The 11,498-nt window shown below is 26.6% G+C and overlaps 1 protein-coding gene across 1 annotated transcript; it reads left to right on the forward strand.

Moving 5' to 3' along the window:
- Window positions 1-10,269: 10,269 nt before the first annotated feature.
- On the forward strand, window positions 10,270-11,157 carry LOC145841336 (kelch domain-containing protein 3-like). The gene has a single exon (XM_082948701.1). It carries the CDS (start codon window positions 10,270-10,272, stop codon window positions 11,155-11,157), a length of 888 nt encoding a protein of 295 aa, XP_082804827.1.
- The last annotated feature ends 341 nt before the right edge of the window (window positions 11,158-11,498 follow it).

Raw genomic sequence — 11,498 nt, forward strand, 5'->3', positions numbered from 1 at the left:
AAAAAGTAAAACAGGTAAATTTTAGGTATAGAGTAGAAGCAGTGTGATAAAAAAAAATAGTTTGTTATTTCTGCCTCAATTTTCATTTACTGTTATTTGGTTTGTAATAGTCTTAAACAAAACCTATATACAGTTGCTAATTGTAATCCTGTAGACTGTATTGATGCTAATTATTTATTTGTTACTGTCTTGTTTTATACTTCATTAAATTTAATGATATTTAACCATGCTACTATTTTTTATCTATAGAATTTCAATTTTCTGTGTTTATGAATTAATTTCCCCAATAAAACTTCATTGTGTATAATTCCATTTTACATTGTCTAGTGCTGTACAATAAAAATGAGCCCTCATTTCATTGAACCCGAGGGTCAACTAATTTGAGTGTATAATTACCAAACTTTCTAGATTCTCATTGTCTGATACTGGTAACCGTTGAATTTCAGCATTTGACCTTCTTAAAAGTTTTCCATCTAATTAACTTTTTGGAAGAACTCGCTACATTCCTTAACTTTATCAGCAATCTTTGATAATTTTACATTATCTGCTTTTAGCAGTTCTAATTAAGTTTTCCTTCTCCACTTTGTCGAAGCCACCACCACTAATTAATTTCACTGATTTTTCTAGCTCAACAACTCTCTTCTTTTTGGTTACAAGCTCTTCCTTCTGTTTTCTCATATCCTCTGGGTGTATTGTACTTATTTTATTGTAAAAGGAATCTAAATCATGGTCGTTTTCCATAAGGAAAAATATGTCATCTACATATCTTGAGTTGAAAATAGGTTTTGTTTTTACACTGGGTGTTTTCTTTGCTTGTTATAAACCATTTTGCTAAAATATAATAGCTTGTATTAATACAAAAAAATTAGATGTTTTCACAAAACAACAATTTTCATCTTTGATTACAAACATTTTCAATTCTTAACACCCACATTCATAATATTGGTACATTTGACAATATGTTAATCTCAAACCTAGGTTTTGAATATAATAATAAGTCTTTTTCGACAATCTTTGGAAAGTTTAGAGTAAACAGAAGGTGAATTTTTTTAATATATTTTTTCTTAAGGTAACCCCGTTTTCATAATCACTACGTATTCCTATTACACTATATTAAGAGTTTGCTAAGCTTTTTATTTCGGTTATTATCCGAAGGCCAACTACAATGTACTGCTGGCATTATTTGCTTCACAGCGTCCGTGTGCTCTAATATTTAAAAATCTGCATAATTTAATTGTTTGCTGTTGATTAATCAACTTATGGTTTTAAAACATTTCTAGTTGATCTCCTTTTCAAATCTGGTCAAGATTCATATCGAAAGTTTGAAAAAAAAAACAGAGACTATAAAAGTACTCATGTTTGCTAATTCAATTTTACAAAGTTGACTTTTTGCTTAAAGTTTCTTATCTTACTTAGTACAAATAATTTAAGATTGCCTTCATATGATTTTTATGACTAAAACTGTGAAAGCTGTAAATCAATTTCAAAATTATGCTTCTTGATGGAAAATTACAATTATGGGCAACAACTTTTTTTTAACTATTTTTATTAGTTAACTGCACGCTTTAATAGATAATCAAATATCTTTATAGTCTTGATTTAGTACCGTTAGTTACCGTTCATTTAAAATTGTAACTTACGATTGGTTATAAATGCTTACTCATTTATCCGGACATATTCGGCAAGATTTTTTTGTAAACATTTATAGATAAGCATTTATCAAGAAAAGTAGAATTTCTTTTGTAAAATATAATAACTGCTGTTTATTATGCAATGCATAGTAAATAATAAAATCGTTACATTTAAAACAAATAGTAATTATGAGTAAATGATAATAAAATGACAATTAATTAAAGCTAGATTTAAAGTTAATTAATTTATTTACTTTCTAAGGTGAAAAAACATCACGCTTACTAACTTTTTGCTACAAAATAAGTTTGTAAGAGTCAAGCAAGTAAAATTCTTCATTTGTAGTTTCACCTGACCTAACTATTAATTGAGAAAAGATTAATTATAGTTTAAGAACCAAAATGAATTAAACTTGTTTTTATAAAGAAAAAACTATGATTTAAAAAATAAAACAAATATACATATCTCTATCTTTGGAATAAAGGTTAAATGTAGGCTTTACTACTACGATATAATAATAAACAGTTGTAGAATATAAAAATGCACTTAAAATTTATTTACAGAATGAAAGCTGAAATGTTTTATCACACAAAAATATTTGTTTTTGATAATAAGTTTTTTTAATTTTCTTCTCGACTGAAACTGACTGGATAAGTGAATAAGCACTGTACTATATTAAAATATCAAAATCGTACTATCCATGTTTAACAAAAACTAATTAAATTTTAAGAGTTTTATAGCTCCTAACTAATAGTTTCTTTTTTACATTTATGGTTTATTTAATTGATACTAAACTAGTCAATTAGTTTTAACCTAGGTTAATAAGTATTTTGATTACATAAGTTAATTTTTATTAATTGCTTGCATGACAATTTTTTTTCAATAACTTTTAAACAATTTTATTTCTTTTTCAATTTACTTTCATTACTGACAATCTCTTTGAGCAAAACTTAGTTTGCCAAAAAAAGTTAAAAAATATATGTTTTATTCTAATACCAGTTTTGCTACTGTTCCTTTTACTTGAACATTGAATATAATAAAAGCGGTCAACCAGAAAACAAGCTGATCAGAAAGCAAGTTGTAATAAGATTTTAAACTAAAGCAAGTTTACATTTGTAAGATATAGCTATAAAACCAGCCACAGTGTGATTGCAGTGATATTATAGTCAAGAGTTTCCAGAACTAGTTTTGTTTGTTTGTATATTGTAAAGTCCTTTTTTAAATAGTGTTTATTACTTACACTTGATTTTTTTTGGTTCCAAGTAGTTAGTTCTTAAATAAGTTTTACATTCTTTTAGTATATTTCTGGTAGTTTAATTTTTGTGTAAAAGTTTTGACCACATTTAGATTATTTACTAAAGTATGATGTTCTTTATTTTTTGGTGATTGGTATCTTCTAATTATAAATTATAACCACTGAAAGTCATGCCTACTTTTCATAAGTAATATAGAATACTTTTAAGTCTAATTTATTTCTAAGTTGAAGTTTAAATTTAATATTGTTTAAGATGTGGCTGTATAGTACATTAGAAACTTTCATGTCCTCCTCAAGGTAAAGAAAAACCAGTTTTTCAGGTAACATCTAAAACCAATACAGCAATTTACTTTAAATAAATTTATTTTATAATACAACCTTCTATTTTCAAGGCAGTATTTATCACATTTTTATCTCACATACTTTTATATGTTTGAAATTGTATTTCATACTGCATTTTATCAGAGTTTCCACTTAACCTGGAAACCTGGAATTTGACAATTTGGCAAAAAAAAATTGCAAAAATCTGAATTTCATAAATTTAAAAAAACTAGAAAAGCTTTTTAAACAATTTTTACAAGTCATTTAGAAAAATATTGATTTGACACAAAAAATCTACCACAAAGATAATTTTTTTTTGTCATCGTTAACAGTTTTTTTTATCAAAAAACACATTTGAAGCAGCTTTACTGTCTTTTTTTTCAATGTTTTGATACTATTTAAAACAATTTTTTATCTTAAACTTAACTTAAACTAAAAATAGACCCTAAAATATGTACTTTTAAAACATGGATGAAACTTTAAAACCTTGGAAAAAGTTTGGCAAAACCAAGTGGCAACCCTGATTTTAGGAAAAAATAGATTCAGAGAAATAAAAAAAATAGCATGCACTTTATTTTTGAGGCAATACTCACATTTACTTTTTGCTCTTTTAAAAGCCCTTGAGGTTTAACCATAACTAGAAAGCCATATGGGATAGAAAAAACTATCAGGCAATAAAGGGTCTCATAATGGTTAAAATACCATAAGAGTATTTAAATGCAAACAACAAAAGGTATTGTCTTAGTGTTAATCAACAAAGTCACTAAAAAAATCACAAAATTTAGCTAAATAAAGTCAAAATACAACTGACAAGATATAAGTCCACCAAGTCACAATAGAACTGTAAATACTCAAATCAATTAAGTCAAAATACAACTGACAATATACAAATCCACAAAGTTACAATAGAACTAAGAAAACTTAAATCCACAAAATCATCATAGAACTGACAAAATAAAATTCCAAAAAACTCTCAAGATTGTGGACAATGTATGAATACAAATAAGTCACAAAAAATAAAGACTAATTTAAAGTCATAGTAAGTCATGTTAATTAATGTAATACTCTTGAATCTTAATTGCATTATGGAAAAGACAATGTTTATTAGTAACTAAGATAGCAAAAACCAGTAAAATGCTGAAAATGTTTTCGAATTAATATCAAAGGGGTTCGCATAGGCATGACATTTGTTCAGTTGAAAAAGTTTATTCCATTGTAAAGTGTGTAGAGTTATAAGTTGATTATAAGAATACTTTTTAAGTTAAAAAAAAGTAAATAAACAAAAATTTTTGAATAGGAATTGTATGTAAGCAGTTTTTTCTTAATAATATTTTAAAAGAAATTTATATGAGTACTTTGAAAAGATGTTAAAGGTTTGAAATCTGGTAGGCTGTTCAGTCTAAAAAGCAGTAAATTTGCTAGTACCTTTTGAATACAAGATCAGTTTATTATGTGAAGTTTTCTATTTTAGTTAAGTATTATGTGAAATAAAACTAATGAAGTAACTCTATCAAGTAGGGTTCAACAAATTTAGTAAATAGTTCTTCTTAAAAAACTAGTAAACTGTTGCTGAAGGTGATAAAAAATTTAGCTGATTAAAAAAAAAGTTTTATAAAATAACTTTTACCAAATATTTCAAGTACACACTTTTGTACAACTTTTAAACAGTAAATTTTAGCAAAACAACTTAGCAAATTTAAATTGTTAATGTGTTTTTTTTTTGGTTTTTGTTGTTTTATTGGTGGAATAAGTTGATACGTTGTTATAGTTTGAAAAACAAAATAAAATATAACAGCTAGTCTTTTAGTCACTTAAATAGCTTTTTGTATCATTTTGAAAGTTTTTAGTAGACTGGTTATCGAGACTGTCTAAAAATTCATATCTTAGGTCTATCTACTTGTAGTCTGAAATATATAATTACATAAAAAATTTTTAATTTAAAACAAACCTAGTTTTTTAAATTTTTAGATTGTCAGTACTTTATCTAAAGAAACTTTTGACGCACAAGTATTAAGTACAAACATAAGTACAACATGACTATTAAAAATCGGTTTCTTTATACTAACTATACTTAAATCTGCTTAATTTTAAAGTATTTTGCTTTTGAAATTATTTTTTTGAAATAGTTTTAAAATGTTTAAAAAAAAATTCATTAAAGTTGTACAGTAAAATATTTTATCAAGTAGCTGTTAGTTTTTTTTAATTTGTCACTATAATTTTAATAAAGTTGTAAAATAGAAATTTCTGGCACATTTACTTTAAACTTTTCGAATTCAAATATCAGTTTTAAAACTTTCATAGTGATTTCTTTCTACTTGATATGATCTTAAGAATAAATGATTTTTTATTGCTACATACTATATCAACTACTTTGAAATATGTATTTGTACAAGATTTATTCATAACAGGTAAAAAAAATCTATATTTATTTGTATATAGTTTTCAGCAGACTTAAACAGTTTTAATTTTGTACTGGTTTTGTTTTAAAATTGCAAATTTTAAGTTTATGTTAATATGAAATAAAACAGAATCATCTCACTAAAAGTTCATAGAATTTCAAGAGTGTGGCTAAAAAAAGGCAGCCAAAAATAATCGGCCAAAGTCTACATGGCCTAAGCCTAAACTTTTATATGCCGTGGGACAAGCTCAAGAGCAATGAAAAAGATATATTACAAAATATTCAACAGGTATACACCAATCAAAGACATTGGGTACTTATTACTACTTCTTAATACGAACATAAATTGAAATGATTTATAAGTTAGGTTTTTGCTTGTTTGTTTGTTTACTCATCTTTGAAATTTTCATGGTGGTCTTAAATTTGATGTTCTATATGCTATTTTTTTTTTGTTTTTTAATTAATCTCTTAACCAATCTCTTAACAAATCGTGTCTATAAGCTTTATTATTTTTTAATGTATAGTGTTAGTTGGAAACATAATATCTTACAAGGGCTGAAATAATAAAAAAAAGTTTAGCTAAAAAAGTTTTGGATGTGTTAAACATAACTACCTAAGCAACATTGGAAACCAATTAAGCTAAAAAGATAGACAACAAAACAAAATAGCCCATGATTTAAAAAAAATATGCAATTACATTCATAACAGTTTACATGAATCTTTTAGAACATTTTCAACCTGTGTTCGAAATAAGGCAGAAACTTGTAATTTCACTATAGTTAGTGAGTGTGAGTGTGGAAAAAAAATTACAAAAGTATACAGAAGAAGTGGTCTAAGACGTGATGCTTGCAGGTGTAGGTAACGAACATATTTGAAGAGAAGTTTTAAGTACTGAATATATCTTGTCCAAAATATCGTTTGAGATAATTTCAACAGATAACTGATTGAAATTTATCAGCGGTATCTTCGTTTCAACGTAAAACAAGCTATTTTTTATTTATGGTAAATGTCCCAATACGTACCTTGCCAGTGCTGAAAAAGTTGTTTTATCGATTCAAAGGAAAAGGAACTCAGAATGTAAAACCTTTCAGATATTATTTATCTTGTTGGCGCAACCAGTCAAAGAAGGTTATGCTGTTGTTTTTTTGCAACAGAACACACAAATGACATTTTACGCTAATAAACAAATTATGCTGAACAACGTTATTTTTGACAAGAGAAACTTCCGTAAAGCCAATACATTCGACCATCCAAAAAAATTCATTAAAAATTTGGTCCGTTTAGATATTTTGAAAATCTCAGGCTGTACTTTATACTCTTATTTTAAAACAATTTTAATTATATGTTTTTATTAAGTCTTTTTGTTACATTTTGTATATTTTTAGGTATTCGAGGTTTTTTTCTTAGTTAGTGAATGTAAATTATACTTTTTCATTTTATACAAATTAAAGTAATTTCGAGTCTGCCTTGATTAACTCAGTTTTGTCTTTAGTCACCCTGGCTAGCTTTTTTTCTCGAATTATTTAGTTTTAAGTAATGAATTTCATTAATAATTTTATGATTAAACAATAACAAGTATTAACTTAGGTCGATAAGCTTTTTTTGCAATTTTTAAAAAATTTCCAAACTTTAGATTCAATTATTGTCTTTATCTTTAAACTCAGATTTTTTCATTCTAAAGGATAACCATCTGATAACCCAATGCCTTTATTACTTAAATTAATATTTATAGTTTATATCTCACATAGGTATAAATTTTATTAAGATATTTTATTATTTTCATATGCATTATAACAGTATTTCCATTCTCAGTCTTAAAATTTAATAAACATGTTTTTTTTCTCTTTTTCAAGTCTGTTTATTAGTAAAATATATTTCATTAAGATATCAAATAAATTGTGCATGGTTTATAACATACCCATTTCCAATTGTAAACTATTACTAAATTTTTTTTTTAAGTTGAATAAGTATAATTTTTTGAGTTGGATTATTTGTAGATTATACTCTTTTTGATTATCTCTCAACTAAATATATTTAATTTTTGTCTTATTTTTTAAATTTAACATCTAAAATCTAACTCTCATTCTATTTTTCACTTATCAAATATTTTCCACAAAAAGCCATTTTATCCTTTTTTATCATCATAATATAACTATGTTAACATCAACAGCAACAATTCTTTATAAGTTTCCTAATGTTTACTCCCTGGTTTTATTTTCAACTATATTACATTATTAATTTATTATTAGAACTAGGTGCTTTATGATATGTATCTACTACTCCATAACTTCTAACTCTGTAAATGTTTTATCTTTTTAAATCCATTAGATGTCAATATCCCACTGTATACCATGGTTTTATTGTATTTGTTTATAAACTATAATTTAATAATTTTTAAATTAAAGGTTGTTTAGCATCAATATAATTTTTAATAAATTTATTAAGTTTTTTTGTATAAAAACTGAACTCAGACCAATTTTTAATTATTTTTCATTTTTACCATAATTATTTTACTACAGATTTACAATTAGAAAATTCGCTTTACGGTGTGACTGAGTATTTGTTTATTCTCAAAAATAAAATAAATTATTAAGCAGTTTACTTAACAGGTTCGTACTTGCTGCTTATTGGAACACAATTTCTGTATTTGTCTTTGCGTATTTGAATTGAAACCCAGCAGTTTGTTTCTAGTTTTAAATGAAATAAGAATTTTAACTACTGATATATACAATATAATTAGGGCTTATTTTAATTTAAACTACTACACTGCTAAATATTTTATTTGACTAACTTTCTATTTTTTAGATTTGTATTTATTTCTATTGATTTAAAGCTTAATAAATTCATTATTTAACATTGCCTTGTATTGAACTGCCTACCACTCTGAGTCCCCCGCGCAGGTTTAAGGCAGACTAACATGCTTGCAATCACGGTTTTACATATCATTTGCTAGATTGCTTTTAAGTTCTGTAAATATCTCCATGATAGTCATTTTCTCTCTGTAGTCCCTAAAATAAGAATTAAGCGATACAATTTGAATATTGTTGATAAAACAAAATTGATGCAACAAAAACTTTCATGGGAAAGTTAAAGAACTTCATCAATTAAAATATAATTTCGTGAGAATTTTGCATAAATAAGCTCGATCAACCATCAAAGCTCAAAGCGCAGAAATTTCTGCAGTTTTATTATAAAAATAAAGTTATTTACGTGTTTCTACAACTAGCAACTTGAGGGTACACATGAATTGTTTTCGAAGTTTAGTGTGCATACATTTTTATCAGGTTAAAGACCACTGAAACTAAGTATAAATATATTAATTTAGACAAGTTTAACATATAAAGCAAAAACAAAAGCCAGTAAACGATATTTAATAATTGAAAACAAATTCGTTGTTACTCACAATTTTGCCTTTATAAAGTTTTACAATGTATCAATAAAAACAATTAATTTAAAATTAAGCTAAATAATTATTTTATTTCGAATTTTCTTTATAAAAATAAAAATTCGTTTCTATTATAATCATCTATTATTAATTGTTTTTCAGAAATAAAAAGTTATGCATAATAAAAGTTTAAAACGAGGTACTTCATGGTCAGATGAAGGAAATAAGAAGCTGGTAGTTGCAAAAAAGTCGAAAATCAAGAGTCGTCATCAAGATACACAATTTGAATTTCTTCAAGTATGCCGTAAGAATGCACATAGAAAGAAGTCAAACGAGATTGCTAAAAAGCATTTTTTGGCATATATCAAAGGAGTTTCAAATCTAGGTAAGAGTTAAAAAAAAAAAAACTTAAATTATATATTTACTCTTTTGAAAAGTTATTAGAATTTAATAGTTATACCAACTGAAGTAACTAAGCAAACATTTTTATTAAATACTTTTTTATATAAATTCGGTGAAATTTTCTAATAACAGAGAAACCACTTAGGTAAAATTACATTTACAATACCTAACTTAAGTAAAACTTATATTCAGTTAGTTGGTTGATAATTTAATGTAATTATCTAAAGAAGTTTATTTAAGTTTTAATTGTTAAGCGTATATCTATTAGGTCATGCTGGACAAAAAGACTACAAAATGATCTATTCAGCCCAGTTGAACAAAGTATCTTTAGACCACAAAATTGAGAAAACAATATCTAAAAACATAAAAGAAAATATTTATAATAAGGATTTCTCATTAACTTTAGTGCTTCTGAATTTTTTTTCTCCATTGAGTAGGGAACATTTAAGTGATATGGATTGGTGTTGCCAAAAAATTACGAAAACTGATAACTTCCTGCAGTTGGATTTAGAATCAGTTAGGAAATTGCTTTCAAGCTCCAGACTCTTGATTACATCTGAAGTAGATATTGTTAGGTCAGCAAACTCATGGGTAAATTTTAGTTATAGAGAAAGAAGCAAGTTTGCCAAAAAACTTTTACTAACTGTCAGGCTCCCGTTGCTAAAAGAAAACATGTTAAGATACATTTTAAAGGAAAAATCTTTATCTTTTAGCGGAAACAAAAAGTGTGTTTCGCTGCTAAATAAAGTTTTAGAAAATAGTAAATACATTTACAAAGGTAAATCGAGTGAATATTTTAAACCTAGGTATTGTGCAAGATTCAATATTTTAGCCTTTGGAGGTAAAAACGAAAACCCCGAAAGGCCCGTCAGAAAAATAATGAAACTTTCTGACGATTTTAACACACCTGAGGTCGTTTCTTCATTAGTTGAAGCTCGTTATGATTTAGTCACAGTTTGTTATAAAAATTACGTTTATGTTTTTAACGGTATTGACGGGAGTTCTGATGATATGAGAAACTTTGGCTTGGGTATGAAAATTATTTCATCAGTAGAAAGATACAGTCCAGCTACCAATACTTGTGAAGTTGTAGCCGATGTAAAAGACATAAACGACTACGATATTGATTTATATTCTGTGTGCGCCTTTGATGATAGTATTTTCCTCACCGGAGGACGTGATGATTTGGAAGCCATAGCGAATTATTGTTACGAGCTCAACCTAAAAGATTTTAGTTGGCAGGAAAAGTCAAGAATGAGTGAAGCGAGGGAATTTCCTTCCTCTTGTGTTTTTGAGGACAGAATAATCGTCACTGGTGGGTTGCAGTACAATGAGGACGGGACTGATGTTAATTACTACGATGAACCTGCTTCAGATTTAGTTGCAGCGAAAACATGTGAGTCTTTTGATCCAGTATCTGATGAGTGGGAATCTTTTCCATCAATGAGTTATTCCAGGTGCTGCCATCAGTCTGTTGTTATTAAAAACAAATTATATGTAGTTGGCGGTGGCACAGAATTTTCTGAGGTTTACGACTCAACGTGCATGAAGTTTACTGTAATAAAGAAGCGAATAGTGCAATATCACAATAAACTTTTGATTGATCCTGTTGCAGCGTTTTCAATTGGGTCTGAAATTTATGTTTTCAGTAAAAGGTCATCGAGGCTATTGATATTTAACATTGAAACCAACGAATGGTATGAAAAACCATGTCAAGCTTTGAAGGGTATCAGTTGTTTTGCGTCAGCAAAAGTTCCTTATATTTGAGAATAAGTCAAAAGAAGAAGCAATACTCTATCCAGAAAAATTTTATTTGTGTATTTCGTTAATCTTCCTCGATTTAATCGATGATTTAACTGGCAATACAAATGCTTATATGCTTCTAATTTTTAACATTGGTTCCTAGATACTTAACATTACTATAACATTTTTAGGTTAAAATTAGATAAAGATCTATTGTTTTGACTGTTCTATTAAATGTTAACTTTTGAATGCCATTTTTTTTGATTATCAAGTAGTAAAACAAATCTTTCTTCCGGTATATTTAAGTTTTATGGCTAATTTATTATATTAAAAATAGTTGGAGATTTTCTTTGATTTCATACTGT

Source organism: Thalia democratica, chromosome 1, assembly GCF_965202585.1.
Source record: "Thalia democratica chromosome 1, ktThaDemo2.hap1.1, whole genome shotgun sequence".
NCBI classification, from domain to species: domain Eukaryota; kingdom Metazoa; phylum Chordata; class Thaliacea; order Salpida; family Salpidae; genus Thalia; species Thalia democratica.

Bases quoted from the DNA above. Each gene is read 5' to 3' on its own strand.
- LOC145841336 (XM_082948701.1), top strand. From the start codon at position 10,270: ATGAAACTTTCTGACGATTTTAACACACCTGAGGTCGTTTCTTCATTA.